Source organism: Balaenoptera borealis (genome assembly GCF_965194805.1).
Source record: "Balaenoptera borealis genome assembly, chromosome: 9".
In the NCBI taxonomy this organism is placed as follows: domain Eukaryota; kingdom Metazoa; phylum Chordata; class Mammalia; order Artiodactyla; family Balaenopteridae; genus Balaenoptera; species Balaenoptera borealis.
The window spans coordinates 43074635-43094762 of record NC_138873.1 but is presented as its reverse complement, the minus strand read 5'-3'; the positions used below and the strand labels follow the sequence as shown (position 1 = coordinate 43094762).

General features: G+C 38.9%; 1 protein-coding gene across 3 annotated transcripts in view; it reads left to right on the top strand.

Annotated features, from left to right (window-relative positions):
* Positions 1-20128, top strand: part of SLC35F1 (solute carrier family 35 member F1) — a 410805-nt gene that overhangs the window by 237442 nt on the left and 153235 nt on the right. For all 3 annotated transcript variants that reach the window (XM_082406220.1, XM_082406221.1, XM_082406219.1), the window contains exon 2: positions 13052-13227. In XM_082406220.1, the coding sequence (XP_082262346.1) occupies positions 13056-13227 (172 nt within the window). In that variant the 5' untranslated portion in view covers positions 13052-13055. The remainder of the gene's footprint in view (positions 1-13051; positions 13228-20128) is intronic.

Here is a 20128-nt window from a genome sequence, read left to right as displayed (position 1 = left end):
CCAGGCACTGGAGGGTGGGGGAAATGGGGAGATGTTGGTCAAAGGGTAGAAACTCTCAGTTATAAGATGCATAAGGTCTGGGTATCTAATGCACAGCATAGTGATTATAGTTAATACTGTACTTATACTTGAAACTTGCTAAGAGAGTAGATCTTAAGTGTTCTTATTACACACACAAAAAGGGTAACTGTGGGGTGGTGGATATGTTTAATTAACTTGATAGTGGTAATCATTTCACAGTGTATACATAGGTTAAATCATCAAGTTATACACCTTTAAAAAATCACATCGTACAACCAAAATATATACAATTTTTATTTGTCAATCATACCTCAATAAAACTGGGGGGAAAAGCAAAAACAAAAACAAAACGTTAGATTTTCAGGAGAACCAGTGATGGCGTTTGAAACTCTCTTCTTTAGGGATACTGTGGGTTCAAAATACTAAAGTGTCGGGAAATTGTTTTTCTGTTGAGTAGACATGCCATACTGGGATACAATTGGTCTTACTAACACAATGTTAAAGGGCCTGGGCCCACGTGGGTCCTATATAAGCAACACCGGAAGAACGCCGACTTAACTCATTTTCCAGGAAGAGAGCCATAGTGCTGTATGTTGGGTTTTTGGGGGCCGGGATAATATAGCAGAAATCCTCCAAGGCTATAAGCTTCTGTAATTTAAAAACAAAGGGGGATAACAAGTGTCTTTTTCCTATATTTCCTTGACCCCAAATTGCTTATAGGTGAGGCATTCTCAAGCAGACGGTGAGCCCTCTGCCCTCTTGGTTTACCAGTGTGCCGGAGCTGTGGTAATGCCTCAGCATTGCTCAAGAAGTTAGGCTGGAGGAGAGGTGGGGAGATAGGAAATACGCCTTTAGCAAAAAAAAAAAAAAAAATTTGTTAGAATTAAAATTAGAGTGTTTGTTTTTAGCTCTTGAAGCTTTACTTAATTTCCCTGTTAGTGGAACTTTAAAAAATTGAATGAGGCCATTCCCTATTTTTTTTTTAAATTTTAAAGACAAAAGCTTAACATCAAAATCTTAACATTGTCTTCTTTCATATTTTGCCACATACTCATTGGATGACCTTTGTGCCTTGGACAATTTGGAAACATTGCTGCAGCCTTTACTAAGTGACACAGGTGAGCTAGGTGAAATGTGTCAAAGATCTGAAACTGCTTGGATTTCCCCAAATCTGGAAAAGGAAGGAAAGGTGGTTTGTAAATGGTTTCTGTTGGAGACAGTAAGTGACTGCTTTCCCCAGCAGTCTCTGTTGTAAAAGGGCCAACCAGACTGAAGCAGTGTTGAAGGTTTCAAAACACCTCGCCTTGTCCCTTCCCACCCTGGGGACTGGATTTCACCAAAGCCAGTGTCTCAGAGCACATTTGGTACTTTCAACAGCATTTCACAATGAGCTCAAGGAGGAGAACGTGAGTGTGCAATTTATGTTTACATAAGTGACCCTTCATTTTTCTTTTCTTCCTTGTTCTTAAAGAACACGACTTGAGGGCCTGAGGCTGGTTTTCAGTCATAGCCTCGGCAGCTACTTTACTTATAAGAATAGGCTAATCTCTTTTATATAGAACATGAATTTAATGAGAAAGCTCATTTTCAGAATAAAAATCGCTATGGCACCATTGGTTTGTAATTTGCCTGATATTTTTTTTTGGCCTGCTGTGTTTACCATAATGCTTAGTCTTAGCACCTTTTAAAAAGTTGGAACATTGTGTACCTTATGAACCAACCTGAGTTGTCTTTGAACAAATTCATCAATTTAATATTGTTATTTTTTTCTTTTTCCACCAGCCCCCACTCCTGCCTCAAGTCTTAAAAATTTAAAAATCTTCCTTTGATTGCCTGGCCTCAGGAGGTCCTCCCGCTACCCCTCACCCCCAATTCTGTCCTCTTCCATCTTAAAGGCAGCTGAGAACCTTTTGGTAGTTCCCATTTAAGGACATCCCTTCCTTCTGATCTTCTAATTGCCTTTTCCTCTTTTAACCCTGAAGCAGGAGTGGCAATAATAGATTTTTTTTTTTATTAGAATCATCCCTACAATAGAAATTTCAACAGGTCAAATCTCTTAAATATATAACATTTAATTATGGTAAATAGCCAATGTTCACTCTTTCAGAAGACCTTTTCCTCTAGAATAAATTTTGTCTAGCCCATGTTGCAAAAATTGGATTTTGATGTAATTTTGAGTTGTCTTTCAAGGTAGTGTGTCAGAAGTACTGAGATAAAATTACTCCTTTACTCTCAGATCCTTGTGATGGGGCAATTGGAGTCATCTTTTGATGCAAAGAATGAGGTGGAAAATGTCAGCTAGTCTCCACTCAGAGAATCTTCTTATAACTTGAAAGCAAAAGCCAGATATATTTGTCTTCTAAAATGAGGCATGGCTTCCCTATTTATTTATCCTGAGTTCCCTGTTAAGTTCTTCCAAGTAGAAGGCATAATTGATGATCTCAGTTGATTATACATTTTTCAAGCAGGTTTTAATTGTGTGTGGAGAAGTTCAGCACTTAGTGGAATCTAATTTTCCCAATTTGCTCTCCTTCAAATACACTACACTTCATGCATACAAATTTGGTAGATATGTGATAAAATAATGGAATTTGACATGGGTCTTTATTTTTAAAGAAAGTGAGTCACCAGTCCACTTGTACTTTCTTTGTTTTTATTTATTCAATAGATTTTAAAGTTAAATGTTTGCCATTTGGCCTTAGGGTTCACTAACATAATTCAAAATGCAAAGTTAAAAACATTTTGTAATGAAAAATGTCAAAGTCATTTAAAAATTCATCAAGAAAGAAGACAGCAACACAGCTGGCCTAAAATGTAGTCATCTCTTTCCTAATCTCCAAGAAGATATTAGCAAGTGTGAGAATTCAAGTCAGAAATTCCTATTTAAAACTAAGATCTGTTAGTTTCATAATAGTCATGTCAGGTAAGACTCTTTAAAAATTCCTCATTTGCTTTTTTTTTTTTTTTTTTTTGCTTTCCTTCCCCAACTTATGAAGAGCAGGAATCCTTTAAACTTTCCATATTTAGGAATAAATTAATTAGTCAGAACTTGAGGAAATAAATCTGGGATGCATGTTAGCAATATTTTCTCAACGTATCAATGCAATCATATAGATATATTTAAGTAATCAATAAGCGTATTTGGTACTTATGAAGTGTGCTAAAATGTAGTAAGAGCTATTATTCTGAGTATTTATCATGAACCAGATACTGTAGTAGGAAGTTTATATCAACTGTCTCATTTAGTCCTCATGACAGCCCTGAGAGATATGTATTTTTATCCCTATTTTATAGATGAAGCAAATAGATGAGTCTCAGCTAGTTAGTGGCAGAGTCAAGATCCAAATCCAGATCTATCCATTTCAAAACATATTCTTATTTTATGACACCATGGTGGTTCTCTGGAGGAAGATGACAAAAGTTTTAACCTTACAAGCTAAGAATTAAAAACATATCTTTTAAGTCAGTTGTCTCCAAAGTGAGAGTACACATCTCAGGGGAAAATACAAGTTGATCCCCTGGGATCCAGGAAGAAAATATTATCATTAGTTTATATGTGGGGAAAAAAAAGAAAAGAATTAAGCTTGACTAATTTTTAACGTATAAATTAACCCTGGTGCAATTTCTTAATTTGTAGATCAGATGGTTGCAACTTTATTTTTTAACTGCTGTGTAATTTTTTCTTTTCTTTATCTTTTTTCCTTACCTGTTTTATTCCTACCTCCCTTCTTTCTCTTTCTTTCTTTTTGGTAACAGCTTTATTGAGATATTATATAATTCACATACCATACAATTCATCTATTTAAAGTGTAAAATTCTATGTTTTTTAGAATATTAGTATTTAGTATACAGATATGTGCAACTAACACCACAGTCATTTTAGAACATTTCATCACCTCAGAAAGAAACCCCCTACCCTTTAATTATCACCTCCTGATCTCCCCATCCCCCTAGCCCTCAGCAACAAGCTATCTACTTTCTGTCTCTGTAGATTTGCCAATTCTGGACATGTCATATAAATGGAATCATGTAAACTGTGGTCTTTTGTCACTGGTTTCTTTGGATGATTGACTCCTTTAAGGTGTATGAGATTCTTTGACAGACGAGTGGCTGTCCTGCTGTCAGAGGGGGTTCATAGTAGCCAGTTTATGTGAGTGTCTGGTTAAAGGATTTAGCAATTGTATCATCTCAGTAACTAAGCTTCACAAAGAGGATTGTTGCCTTAAAAATGATGCCTACACAAAAGCTGAGAGTCAGAGGTAATACCACAATGTACCATAAATAAATAACCAAAAAAAGTGCTCAGTTGAAACTTCTCTTATTCTTAATCTGACCTTTCTCCATCAGTCATGTGCCAAAGTAAAACAAACACAGTGAAATCTAATCACATGTAACAAAAATATTAGCTACAATTTGTAATTGTCAATAAGACAATTTATAAGACAAGATATGCATTTGCTTCTACTTTTATTAAGGGTGGACTTTGCTCTAAGTATACAGTGTGCCTTAAGATATTACCTGACATATTGTTAGCAAGCAGTTAAAAAACTAAGCAACCGTAACATAAAAATAACTTATGCAATTTGTGGGGGGAGGGAAGGGAGTTATGTTTAATGTCATACAACCCATCACTTTTTAAAAAATTCCATTAAATATAATAATCATTGTTTAGCCTCAATTGGTATTTCTTATTTATTAATAAATGATCAAAATCCTTATATCAATACTACTGGAGAAATTCCTCTTCTTATCACTGTAAAGACAGCTATATTACACAAGAAAAACAAGATGGCAACATTCTGCAAATAATATTGAAAGATGCATAAAAAGCTATGCTGAAGATTGGAAGAAGCAAGTATTAAAAGCCTGCAGCTTTGCAATGCTGAGATGAAAGTACAGATGTATCTAGCATGCCTCCGTCAGAGGTGGATTTACCATGAAGCTAATGGAGTTTCAGGATGCCAGACTTGCATAGAGACATCTGGTTCTTCGATCTGGCTCCTTACTGAAACTTTTCCCCCATAATACAAGCAGGATTTAGATCTGACTAATGGAATGAGCAGAGAAATTTGGGGATGTTATGGCAGAAGCTTACTTCGTTTCCCTTGCTCAGAAATTCCAAAGAACAATTCTTACTGAATTAAAACACTACCCTACACTTTAGGGTCATCTGCTTCTTACCTCTCTTCACCCATCTCTGCTATTATTATGATTCTCACTGGCCAGCCCAGTGATTCTGCGTGTCAGTCTCTGCTTCTGAGACAGCACAGCATTCTTTTTTCCTGGAATGATATGCCACCTTCAAAATACCAAGTTAACTCTCTTCCATTATTTAAAACAAGCAAAACTGACTCAAAACTCTGTTCTCCATGAAACCTTTCCATATTTGCTTTGCCCAATTTTTAAAAAAAAATTTATTGGAGTATAGTTGATTTACAGTGTTGTGTTAGTTTCTGCTGTACAGCAAAGCAAATCCATTATAAATATACATATATCCACTCTTTTTTTAGATTCTGTTCCCATATCGGTCATTACAGAGTATTGAGTAGAGTTCCCTGTGCTATACAGTAGGTCCTTATTAGTTATCTGTTTTACATAGTAGTGTGTATATGTCAGATTGGGACTGACATACGCTCTGCCTAATTTTGAAGACTGAAATTATCTCTGATAACTTCTAGCAATTTTATATAGACATACTGGAGTACATGGGTATTTTTATGTTCTCTATGCAGGTAAAGTAGCTTCACTTATTTAAGTTCCGTGCCTCTCCACGCTTCTTGGAGGCAGGGACCAAGCATCCCTTCCTCATAACCTGTACCCAGCAGGCCTTGGCAAATGCTACTGACTGATCTCTTTCTCTGCAGTTAATCCCCAAACCTGCAGAGTGTGTGCATAATAAACGAGTAAACATTGCTGCTAACTCAGCTACCAATGAGCTTAATCAAATACACAGAAGAAATAGACTTTAAGATCGAAGATACCAATTTCAAGAGTTAATGATTACACATCAGCGTCTTCTAAAAGTAAGTCAGAATTACAGAGTAGAGGGAAATGTAGAGCTCATTATCTTTGCTTGAGTTCCCCAGAAAGCAGAGCCTTAAGTGCCGCTACTTTATTTAGGACTGCAATCCCAGGGAGCAGGAGTGAGGAAGGGAAGGAGGGAGAGAAGTTCTGGGGCACTGAGTACGCAACAGAGCACCTTGTGAGGCAGGACCATCTTCAGAGAACCTGCAGAAGTGACTGCTTCTCGGGACAGTCTGCCAGGGGGAGGGCCAGGGGGAGAGGAAGAAGAAGAATCTATCTGTCTGCTTTAGTTTTCTATTGCTCAAGTGCAATAATTCCCTGGCACCTCCCAGTTGCTGATGAGTGGGCACCCAATAGGTTCCCACAAGGTCCGGCCTTCAGCATCAACCTGGGATCTCCAGGATAGAAGGAACAAGGCACACAGAATGGGCATGACGCCCGGGGCCACTGGGCTGTGCCCACACCGTTTTGGTTGCAGTCTATTCATAGTCTGTCATGGCAGCCACCACTGGAGCTAGGATACCTTGGAGATAGTGAGACCAAGAAGATTTGAAGGGGGGCATAAGTGTCTTAGACACTCATCAATTAAAATATCCTTACTTTACACGAAGGAATGCAAGCCCAAAGTTGGAGATGCGCAGGATCGTGGAGCTTAATCAACGGAACTCAAGAGCCAGGGGCTTCTAACTCCCTATTTGGTGCTTTTCACTCTGCTGTCCCACTTCTCTAGACAAACAACATCTAGTATACATGCACATCTGTGACTCATCCTTTCACACCAGAGTTTCAAATGTCTCCTACACTTACTACCTCATGGACTCAGTGGAATATTGTTTACGAGGGCTTCCTTGTGGCTTACTTGGTTCCCTCTAAAAAACAAAAACAAAAGAAACAGATACCACAGAACCAGAGAACAGGTTAAATTCCATGAATACAGAATCTGAGGCAAAGAAACTCCAATGAATGTTAAACCTCTGGAGATGTGTATTTGCTTCTTGCCTAATAATCTCCTTACATAGAAGTCTAATTAATACTTAAATGGAATATAGCCTTTCAGCAAAGATCTTCAAGAAGCTAATGTCCTAACTTCTGAAAACAGCAATCTTGTCAGAGAACATAGTAGAACACATTCTTCCCATGTTCAAGTGGTATTGTGTTTAGTCAAGGCAGTATACGTGTTATTTATGTACGTTCATCTGAATTCATATGCTGATTCAGATCTGACATGATTTGCCTGAGAATAGTTAACAGAATGAAGATGTCTCTGCAGAAAGTTTGATGTGCTGTCCTTCAAGATGATGATGGAATTGTTTCACTCTCATACCAAAGAATTACAAAGCAATATGATTATGTAACTATGCTGAAATTTTTCATACCTCTTTAAAAGAATGTATTCTTATAACTAAGGGAAGAAAATGAGATTCAACTTATGTTTTATATTAAATCTTATTATTTTTAATATCTACTTTGTAAAACACAAGTTTATTCACAAGATTCTAACGTCTATTTCTTTAACAGAGCAGAGCGCTTGTGGTAATGGTTTATGTCGGTCTTTATGAATACAAGCTCTATTATAACAGGCATTCAGCTTCCAGCAGCACTTTTTCCTGAGACTCATACATTTTTCATTGTCTAGTCATTCTGAATTTAAAGTAGATAGGATGTCCTTTTAAATGCATAAACAAAGATGAAAATGTGTATCATAGTCTCTTCTCCATTTCTGCTGCTAAAATTATAGGAACTCTGTATCCTATGTTAGAATGCATCTGGTGTGCTATTCTATAAACTACATGAATAGCCAACGGCTCCCAGTATAAAATTCCACCCGGCACCGTATTTAGCATCATTTTTGCAAGATAGGACCTTACCAGGCTTGTTCAGAAATGCACCAGAGAAGAGTTTATTAATCTCAGTGTCTAACTGGCAGAAGGAATACAGTGAAAATGAGATGTTTTTTGTCTTTCAGAGCTAGTAGTTTTTCAAGATAAGATAAGCAGCCATCTTTCAAATCTTCCGATCTTTTTCATTTGTAGATATTTTTTCACTTGTAAATTTGCTCATTCATTCATTCTGTATTTATTGAGCATCTATTTCCTTCCCATTCAGGAGTCCTCAAGGCACCAGGAATATAGAAATGACTAGAATACCTTCCCTTCTTTTCAGGAACTCATGAGTCATACAGTGTGGTGAGCACAAGTAGAGATAGGAACATACAGAGGAGGACACTTAACTCAGCCTTAGCGAGCAAGGCGCAGCCAAGGAGAGGCTTCCTGGAGAAGATGGTACCTTAAGTTCATGAAGAATTAAGTGAAGGGACCACAGATCTACTATAGTGGTTAGTGTGGGAAAAAATTGTTAGGAGGGATAAGGTGACAGTAAATGAACTGAAAAGATCCTTAGGCAGAGACAGTGGTAGGAAGACATTCTGAGACACAGATTACCAAAAGGATTTGCTCTCTGCTAAAAAAGAACAAAGGAGAATCTGATGAGGGGAAGATGGTGGGGCAGTGGAGAGGAGTGGGAGTGGAATCAGCCGAGTGTCAACATCTAGGTTTATTTATATTTTTATTTATTTTGCTTTGGTGATTCTAGTAACTTAGCTCAGATATGCAGACTTGCAACAGCTCCAGTACTAGCTCCCTTCACTTGGGAAAGGACTGGTGAACTAATCTGATAAAAGGTCCCTTCCATTCCTTCCTGTTTTACAAGTCATGTTTATTAGCATGATGGATAAAACCATAATGTGCGTTTTGTATCAAATCATACCAGCAGCAGCTGAATGACACGGCCACTAATTAAAAGCAGAAATTGGATACAGCAGATTTGCTGTTTTGTTTGGATGAAGAAGCAAGAATAAGCTTGTGTTGACCTCTGTTGAAAGGCACACATTACAGATGTCTTGGTGGAAGAGTTTTCATCAGTCAGTTGGGACGACTTGTTTTGTCTTCACCTTCCCCAGAATATTTCTGGAAACCAGCCACTTAGGTTTAGCACTGTGTTCTGTGCCCTCTGTGAGGGAAAAGAGTATTTTTTTGGCAGCATAATGATGGTGTAGCATAGTAATTAGGAAGTTGGGATTTGGAATCATATGACTTGGTTTCTATCCAAATCTTCTTCCTGCTGGCTCTGTGACCTTGGGCTGGCTGCTTAACCTCTCTAAGCATCAGTTTACTTATCTATCAAATGGAACCATAACAATATCTGCCTTGTAAAGTTATTATGAGGGTTAAATAAGACAGAATGTATAAATCTAAGCCTAGGACTCGGCACATAGTAAGAACTTATTAAATATGAATTATTATTGATATTTCATCTTAACTGGGTCCATTCTGTAGTAAGTTACTTGGGAACTAAGCTCCAAAATCTTGGTTTGGTAGTTCCCCAGTGACAAAGACTATGTCTTATTCATCTTTGCATACATAGTGCCTGGCATGTGAAGGCTGTTTTATAGTATTCAACATATTGGCACATATACATCAGAAGTACTAAAAATTTTTTTCTCTTATGTAAGCACTCTGTCATTTTTTGTGGCTTGATTTTGTTCAGGATATTGCCAAGGTTTCAAATACCATGGTTGTAACTTAAGCAGTTGTAGGAATTACCACATCCTAGCAGTAGTCGTCGACCTTCTTTTCCCAAGGAGACACGCTCCATACACAGCATTCTCCAGCGGACATACTCAGCACCAGGACCCACTCTCTGGTATATGAGCTGTAACTCTCCCCACTTCTCTTTCACTTAAGGATGTAAGTTATTATGCAAGTAAGAGTGACCCAATGAAAGGATAATCATGAATCCACTCTAAATTATTTTTAATCATTTTAAACATTATTATTTTAGCTATTTTTGTTATTTTTATGTTATATAGTGACTAGATCAAACTTCTTCAAAGGATTCTTTGAATTCTTTAGAATTCTTCAAAGTCAGCACCTTTATTTCTCACCACTTCTGTCCAATTAGTCACCACTAACTATCCCTTCTGTGAAATTCTCTGTTCCCTTTGTTTCCATGATACCAAGTGTTGCTCTGGTACTCTCCACACAGCCAAAAGTGGTCTTTCAAAGGCTGGCAGTGACTACAAATCATCTTTTGTCAGTCCTCATTCTTCATGCCCTCTAAGCAACATTCAATATTACAACTGTTCCCTCCACGAAAGTCTCTGTTCCCTTGGTTTCCTTGACATAAAAAACTATCTTGGTTCTTTGACTTCTGACTCCAATGATGTGCCTCTTCTGACTCCAATGATGTGCCTCTTCTTTCTTCCCTAACCCCAATCTGGGGATTCTCCAAAGACTTCCTAGGCCTTCTTATTTTCTTTCCTCTTCTTCCTTCCATGTTGTTAGCATCTGTTTCCAGTACTTTAGCCACCACTCTTATATGTAAAACTTCCACATATTTTTCTCCTGGTTGACCTCCCTATCCAACTCTGATCCCATGATTCTAATACTGCTGGATCATTTGGAAGTTCATTTGGCAGCTCAAATTCAATATACTAAAAATGTTTGTTATCTTTACACTAAAACCAACTCCTTATCATGGTTTTTGTTAGTGGATATCACACTTCTCTTAGGTTGGCTTAAAAACCTTTGAGTTAAATCTGGTACTTCTCTTTACTTCTGCTTTTCTTTCTTCTTTTTTTTTAAATCATCCTTTCATTTCAACAAAACTCTTCAGTGTTGCCTAGGTCTACCTCTGCACTGTCTTGAAGCTCTCCATTTTCTACTTCCTCTGAATGGTATTGCCCAGCTGTAAATATAGTGAAGAACATTACACCAATATCACAGTAAAAACAATAATTATAGTACAATGATATAGAAGTAAAGGAGATACATCCCAGGGAAGAGAGGGCAGTGGAGACTTTTTAAAGGGGGTAACATAACGTGTGAGCCAAATCTTGAAAGATGAATAAGAGTCAGACTGACACGTCGGGATGAACATTCTGGAAATAATAACGTGAAAAGGAATGCCAACAAAGAAGACCATGACTCATTGTTGAAGTGCAAGTAGCTCTGTAGGTCTGGAGCTCTGGCTTCATGGGGGAATAAAGTGGGGAAACAGGAGGCAGAGCTTTGCGGTAGTAGGAGTGGAGGGAGGGTATTGAGAGCCTTGTTTCAGTATCTGCTGCTGCATAACAAACCACCCCAAACTTCATGCCCTAAAACAACACAACCATTGATTATTTCTCACAGTTCTCCAACTGGGCAGCAATCACTGGGGATGGTTCATCTCTGCTCCACATGACTCAGGTTGGCACTGCTCCACTGGGGCCAGAGGATCCACAGTCCTCACTCACATGTCTGGTACTTCAGCTGAGGTGGCAGTGGTTGGCTGGGTCTCTCTTCTTCTTTTCACACAGCCTCTCAATATTCAGTAGTCTAACTCTGGTTCATTACATGGAAGCTGTATCCTAAGAGGGCAGAAAATGGAAGCCGCAGAGCTTCTTAAGGTTTAGGACCAGAAGTCACATGACATCTCTCCCCCTACCTTCTATTGGTCAAAGCAAGTCACAAAGGAAAAGGAAAATAGACCCCACCTCCCTTTGGGAGGAGCAGCATGAATGTAGAGGGATGTGAGGAAATGTTGGCAGACATCTTTGTAGATGGTGTAACATAGGCCTTATAGATCACTGCATTCTGTAGGGTACCATCTATAGGGTATCATCTATAGGGTAGGATTTTAAGCAACAGACTGACATTTTAAACTTACATGTTTAAAAATATTGCTTTGACTCCTTTGACACCTTTACGAAGATTGAATTGAAGGGTCGGGGCCAGTACCTGGAAACAGAGCAATCTACCCATCTACCAACGCAGCCTCTGCCAATATGTTACAGGCTAACCTCTGCAGAGTCTTTTTCATAGGTCCACATGCATTGCCACAATTTTTCCTCCTCATGGAGGCAAATGGAATGAGTGATGGATGCCTTTTTTAAAAAGAAGGATACCACCAAGGTATCCACCCAGAACCCTGCCCAGGGGCCCAGTGCCCCTTCCAGAAAGATGGATTCACATCTGCCACGGGGGAGGGAATATGCAATGCTGCAGATGCTCTGCCTAATGCTTTTCTGTTTAGAAATACTACTCTTTGCTTATTTTATGTTGCTTTTTCTTTAAATAAATAAACCAGGAAAGTCAGATGAGACTCCTGGGGAGAGCAGAAGTTTACTTTGCAGAAGCCAGGGGCTTGTCCTGTGTCAGAGCGTACAGGTGGATGTAACCATAAAGCCCACATGGGCGTTTTATTTCTATGCAAAGTGAACCGTTTGACTCTTGCCTGTAATCTCCACTACAGTGGTCTGTAGGGCCAGTGCCTATAAAAAAAGCCATAGAAAATATTCACAGAATTTGAAATGTCTTATTGTACCACCTCAGTCACTAAATTTCCTTCATGAATGAGAGTTTTAATGTGTCAGCAACTGCGACTTGAGCAGAGGAGAGCAGAGACTAGTTTTTATTAGTGCTTGTTAGAACAAACTGTTCAATATCTGGGAATGGAGAGGAGATAGTCCTTTTAGATTATCAGGGGTTTGTATAGCCCCTTTACCTAAGTGTTCCTAGAGCCAAGATTTCGGTCTATGAAGAAAAAAGTCTCCGTTTTTTGGTACAAGAACCTGAGGACAAGGTTGGAATATGGTCCTGCTTCGTCAGTGTTCAGGTTCTGTCTCAGGTTTCTGAACAGTTGTTCATGCCATGGTGGCATGATGTTAATTTCCCCCCAGAGCTCCAAGGCTCAGTAGGTAGAAGCCAGGATCACTTGGAGAGATTTGGTCTCAAATCTCAGCTTTGCCACTTCCTAGTTATGCGACTGTAAGGAAATTCCTTAACCCCTCTAAACTTTGGTTTCTTCCTCTGCAAAACCCCAGTAAGGTAGCATTGCTATGATGGATTAAAAGAAATACTGTTTATTGCACTTAGCCTAGTGAATGGCACAAGTGCTCAGTAAATTTTAAGTGATTGTTCTAATGGACTTTCTGCTGATCTTTGCTATGTTTCTCTTTATTTCTCAGGGAGATGTTAATCTCTGTGGCTCTAGGCCAGGTGTTATCCCTCCTTATTTGTGGAATTAGCTTGACCAGCAAGTACCTGTCAGAAGATTTCCATGCCAATACACCAGTCTTCCAGAGTTTCCTCAATTACATCCTTCTCTTCTTGGTCTATACCACCACACTAGCTGTCAGACAAGGTAAGCATGCAAAATCCCAAGAATATAGCTTCGTTTCTCTTTTAGCAACATCTACAAGAGTGATGAGCGATGACCAGATTAACTTTTTTCACTTACAGCGTCGTAAGACAATTCAACACCCCAAATCTCACTTTTCTATTTTGCAGTAATACAGCAAACAAAATGAGTGAGTAAATCACAAAGAAGCATAAATTGTGTGAATTCAGCAGGAAGTAGGACATGCATGTATAGGCAGAAATGTACAATTGCTTATATTTGAATTCCTGTTAGCATTCCTTGTACCCCTCAGTGAATCTAAATAGACTGCTTCCCTGGAACCTGGAACAGGCCTGATGAAGCTGTCTTAATAAATGCTAACCCTTAGAAATCCAAGGGGATTACAGACAAATATATGTTCTTGGGAAAGTGTCACGAGAAAGATAAAAATAGTAAACACAAACAACTCTAGTAATAACAAAGGGGAAAAGAAAGCTACCACAAATGGCCATGTGAGATGTTCTGTCTAAACTTAAAAGAGCCAAAACAATGAAACAAGTGCTCCAAGAGTCAGTGCAAGAAAAACTTATTAAAGGGCAATTGCAATCCTTGGGGTATATCTCTGGAGGATATACTTCAGAGACTTATGATTATACCTATGGCCCAGAAATAGCCAATAATAATCCCCCAGTAGCAGCTGTTGACTGTAAAATATACACTGAAAAGTAGCCATTAATAGGTTTGAAGACAATTATATACCATAATAATGAATAAAGATATGTGTATAGCCATATACATCAATCCTAAGAGTCATACTCTTTAGAAACTTTGCTAATAATCGTATATCAGCATTGAATTTTTACATTTCCTTATTTGGATTGTCCTTCAGAGTTATATTGCTTAATTAAAATGATTTGACCAGGACTAGATTTCATCTTAGAGGGAGAGTAAAAATGAACAAGTTAGGACTGAATTCTAGTTTAACCTGGGATTTGTTTAAAGTATTGGAAAAGCTAATTTCATTTACTTCTCAAATATTGGTGTTATTGGTGTTTGTTTTTTAAAATTTAACATCGGTAGGCATAATTAATTTAAGAGTAAAATTTCAAATAAAACCTCAGGCTACAGAAGTTATAGACATTGAGTCTCAGCTATATTTCCTCAGTAGGATTTGGAAGCTAATAATTTTGAATGCCACAAATGCATTATCTAAACAGTTATACCCACAATTTCACCATTGGTGCCTCGTTCCAGGAAAGAACTCCAGAAAATGAGGAAATTGGGGAGGCATATAATTAGAAATTTACTTATGAGAGACTGTTAACATGAGGAATGTATAGTTTGGTCGTTCAAGAAGAAAGAGCTATGCAGTTCAACTTAAAAATCACTTAATGAAAGTTTGAATAATAGTTTAGAATTATTAAAGAATAGAATGATTTTAGCGCAGTACAAGGATTATAATTAAGGATAGTAAGATTAAATGAAGAGCAATTTTGCAACACTCTAATATAACCAAAAAAAAAATCACACGAAAGTGGTGAATTTACGTTCTCTAGAGATTTTTAGAACCAAACAGTCTAGACTACAAGATGGTGAACTACAACTAGTCTTTGGGTTCTTGTCAGTCTTATTTTCCAGGAGCCCAGAGATTTAACAAAAACTCTCATCAGGGAAAAAAATAAAATCAAGCCATTCTAAGAAACAGAGAATAATTTCACAGTTACAGGTAGAGACAGAAAAGCTTAAAAAACTAAATGTAGAAAAAGACCCAAGGTTAATAATAATACCTTCTGTTGAGGCTTTATAATGTGCCAGCTACTACATATGTGAATTACCTCTTTTATTCCTTCAATCCAAGGAAATAAGAATTATTATCCAAAATTTTATAAATGAGAGATCGGAGGCTCCCCCAGCATCAGGAACCTGCTCCTGGCTACAGAACTAGGAAGAGTAGGGGCCCCTCCCAGGCCAGGGCTGGGTGCCTTCATGGCCCACTGTGCCCACCCATGTGCGGTCCGGGGTGGAAGGAAGAGGGAAGGGAGACGTGTTTGAGCAAAAGGAGGATTTTTCCCTTTGAATTTCAAAACCCTGGATAAGAAACCAGCCCTGGGGGCAAAGTCTAGTGAGGCACAGCACTGATGTCAGGAGGATGTGACTGTAAACGGTGCTAGGAGAGGATGGCAAGGGTGGGCAGGGCAGAGGCACGACTGGAAAGAGGCCAAGGACCAGAAGCAGCAAGGAATTTACAGGCTCTTTGGAAGGAAAAGACTGAAGAGGACCTGAGAAAATTCTGACTGTCATTGCAATTGGTGATGGAGAGAACCAGTTTCTAAAATGCCCTATCCAGAGATTTCTGCATTGCCTCAGATTATCACTAAATATGCTGGCATGTCTTTATTTGGGTGTTTACTCAGAATGTTTGTTTGTTTTAAGCTTCATCTTTAGAAGTTTTAATAGGCTGGCATTAAGCTAACATCTGGAAATCAACATAGTAATTACATTAATTTTGTATAGGCTGATTCAGTGCCGTGTCCTAGAGACATAATAATCTCCTTCCTCACGCACCTCAAGATTTGAGAGGGAATGAACAGAGCAAAGAGGAGAGGATGGAAAGTGTGATGTGTGTGAGGGAAGTGCTGTCATGGCCACATTTTCTCCTCCCTTCCAGGTACTTCTAAGTACTCTGCCGGGAGCGCTGCAGGTCAGGATTGAGCAATATGCCAGCCTTCCCAATTCTTCCGGCACAGATGTCCCTGGCCCCACAGGGCCACCATATTCATTTGATACCACCTTAGGCCACGTAATAGCAAGAAGTTAGACTCAGGAGTTAACAATCTTTCTTTATCATTTTAATTATAAAATGTATGATTGTCACATGTAAACACAATGTGATAAATGCAAGAAGCCTTTCAAGAGCATTAAGGGTGATGTTATTACAAAAGCCTTGTGGAAATTTGACTTCAGAGTTAAAGTGAATTCTCCTCACCAAATTTGCACTGAACCAATGATCAAAGACTCTGAAGCAACAGAATGCAGTATAAGTTTCAGTGTAACGCCAGTTCAAACTGGAGTTTTGAATTTGTCCCTGATTATTAATTGGTTCCTACAAAAATTTGTAGAAAACCAAAAATTGATTCCTACAAAGACCATCCTCCTTAAAAAAAATTATATACTGTACAACAAGTTTTAAGGCTAGCCCTTCGTGATTGGAGCTAGGTTTTTTTATTCCAGATGGTTCTAAAATTTTAAAAAATCTTGCTGTTTCTCCTAAAGAGCTTCTTTAATACAACTCTGTAGAAAAAAATGTACTTCAAAAAAGTAGTTCCAATGACAATGTATCACATTTGAGAATTCAGATAAAATTTAGATAGCTGTTACTTGGTTAGTTGTAACCACTTTGGGAAAGTTACTCAGACAATGTGGTGCAGTGGTTAAGAATCCGCCTGCCAATGCAGGAGACACGGGTTTGAACCCTGGTCCAGGAAGATCCCACATGCCGTGGAGCAGCTAAACCCGTGCGCCACAAATACTGAGCCTGCACTCTAGAGCCCGTGCACCGCAACTACTGAGCCCGCGTGCCACAACTACTGAAGCCTGCATGCCTAGAACCCGTGCTCCACAACAAGAGAAGCCATCACAAGGAGAAGCCGACACACCACAACGAAGAGTAGTCCCCGCTTGCTGCAACTAGAGAAAGCCCGCGTGCAGCAACGAAGACCCAACACAGCCAAAAAAAAAATATATATATATATATATATATATATACACATACCCATTGAAGTAATGCCTGAAATCCACTCACGCTATATGTACAAAGTAGGGTTTCAGGAATTGTAAAGAAAAACGTAGTCCTCCTCTTGTGTTTCTCCTTTACTCTCACTCTACCACCACACCACAATACTTCTGACACCAGGTGTGTGGGGCTTTTCCCACACCATGCAATTCTGTGACACCAGCTGGGTGTCTTACAATATAACTCAGTTCTGACAGTTCTATCTGGAGATGGATAGAAGTTATTACCTGTGCTTCTGACCTACCTGCTACAGATCAGAGGTTCCCACGAACCCTCCTTGGGTTTGGTTAATTTGCTCGAGCGTCTCACAGGACTCAGGAAAGCAGTTTACTTACTGTTTACCAGTTTATTGCAAAAGGATGTGATAAAGGATATAGATGTACACTCAGATGGAAGTGGTGAGTAGGGCAAGGTGTGTGGAAAGGGTCGTGGAGCCCCCAGGCCCTCTCTGGGCACAGCACTCCTAGCACCTCCATGTCACGTGTTCACCAACCCTAGAGCTCTCCAAACCTCGTGCTTTTGGAATTTTTATGGAGGCTTCATTAGGTAAGCATGATCATTAACTTCATTTCCAGCCCCTCTCCTCTCTCTGGAAAATGGGAAGGCGGGGCTGAAAATTCCAGGCTTCTAGTCATAGCTTGGTGTTTCTGGTGACCAGCCCCATCCAGGAGCACTCCAAGAGTCACCTCATTAGAAACAAAAGAAATTCCTATCTCCCTGGAAATTGTAAGGGATTTAGGAGCTCTGTGTCAGGAACTAGGGTCAAAGACCAAATATTAGAACAAAATATGCTCCTAGCGTTCTTCTCACTTAGGATATTACAAGTGTTTTGGGAGCTCTGTGCCAGGAACTGGGGGCAGAGAACGATATATATATATATTTCTATTATATCACAGGTATATGACTAAGAAAGTATAGTGAAGCTTCCCAAAACTTATGGATTTGCCTGGGAAGCCTCTTCCTCATGCCTACTTTTTTCTTAAAATTCCATGTAATACTAGCTGAAATCAGGAAGCAGAGAAACACAAAAAGCAAAGACTATGAACAACTAAAGACCACTCAGTTCTTGCATTTGGATGTAGAAGCAAGAAATGTGACAGGCTTTTAAAACAAAGGTGAAATAGGATATATTTCTTTTTTTTTTTTTAAGGATTTATTGATTGATTGATTGATTGATTGCTATGTTGGGTCTTCGTTTCTGTGCTAGGGCTTTCTCTAGTTGCGGCAAGCGGGGGTCACTCTTCATCGCGTTGCACGGGCCTCTCACCATCGCGGCCTCTCTTGTTGCGGAGCACAGGCTCCAGACGCGCAGGCTCAGCAGTTGTGGCTCACGGGCGCAGTTGCTCCGCGGCATGTGGGATCTTCCCAGACCAGGGCTCGAACCCGTGTCCCCTGCATTAGCAGGCAGATTCTCAACCACTGCGCCACCAGGGAAGCCCAGGATATATTTCTTATCAAGAAAAATTATGTCATCAAACTTTTTGCCCATAAGCTTCTTTTATCAATTATTACAAGAATCCTGCTGCTTCCCAGAACTACTTTCAGCAGTTCTTAAGTAATAGATATCCATGGTTCCTTTTTTGGCAGTTTTTAACTTCTGAATATATATAAACCACACAATTTTTAAATAGTCAATAATTTCTTCTTCCTTTTCTTCTGCCAATTTTTCTCAGTTCTTGCCTCTCCAATTTCTTTTTGTTTTCCTTATCAACAAGTTGCTCAGCGATGGGGGAGGTAAGGATTGTGGAGCAAAAGCAGGATGCTGAGAGTGAAAAGAAAACACTTTCGTTCCTTGTTTTCTTCCTCAAGTCATGATGGCGGGGAAAGAATGGGTATCAGTGATGAACGCACGGATAGAATCAGAAGTGCCTGCTTCTTTTTGTATACAGACCCTAGAAAGAGAAGAAAAGGTTGGCACTGTTGAGCATCATTAGAGATATCCCTGGTGACTGGTTCTACAAGTTTTGCTTTTTCTCTGAAAGATATTTTTATAAACTCTTCCAATTTTGAATAAAAGACAAGCTTGCAGCTAAAAATTTGACGAGTATTGCATGAATTCCAGCAAATTCTTCCATACACATTAAAATATTTGTTGAATCTTTTATATATTTCTTTGGGTGAGTGTGAAAATGAAACAAGTTACTAATAGTACTAACAGAACACTCAAAAATATCATCATGTGTAATCCCTTTGATTTTTTCCAAAGAGAATACTGAAAAGTAAATTCATGCCTTACTGTTCAAGAGAAATATTCTCGGTTTGAACATTAAATTCCAGAAGACAGAAATCCTAGAGGTCTAGGTTCAAATTTCAGTTCTCAGTGGGGAGGCTGAAGGCATTAAGTCAGCTCAGGAATATCAAGCACTCACCCTCTCCTGATCCCTTTTACCCACTATCTTCTTTTTTCATCCGGAGCACTCAAGTAGGGCAGGATTGGTGAGAGAAATATATAAAGATGACAGCCTTGTCTACACACAATAGCTGGATGCAACTCAGGCCCAGTAGTCTAGTCCCCACAAGAATGTTCTTCTCAGAATTTGTACCAAAAAAGTATTGCTCCTTTTGGTGGTGGCTGGGGAGACATTAATCAGAAGATAATTGTTGCCTCTTCCAATGTAAGGCAGGCTTCATATTTGTTCTCTGCAGAAACACTATACTTCTTACACTTCTTACAGTTACATAGACTAAATTCTCAATTACCAATGTTGCAAGATTTAAAATATCTGTGTAATTAGAAGAAATGTAGGACTTCATACGAAATAATATAGACCTCTCAGAAAACCACAACAAGGTCTGGGAAACTTAGGTATCTGACATCTCACAGTATGTCAGACCCTAGAATCCCCTGAAGATCTCACCTCCCCAGTTCTGTTTGTATGGCTCTGCCTCTGTGAATCTTTGCCCCTTGCCTTTGTTGGAATTTTCTTTGGTGCTTACCATAGGAAGTCAAAAACACAGGCCAGAGCAGTAAAAAGAGTTAAAGCAGGATCCAGGATTTTCTCAGAGCAGAAGCCTCAGTTTTGTTTTGTTGTTTAATTTTTAGTTTCAGGTGTACAGCAAAGTGATTCATTTATACATATACATGTATCCATTCTTTTTCAGAACTTTTCGCATATAGGTTATTACAGAATA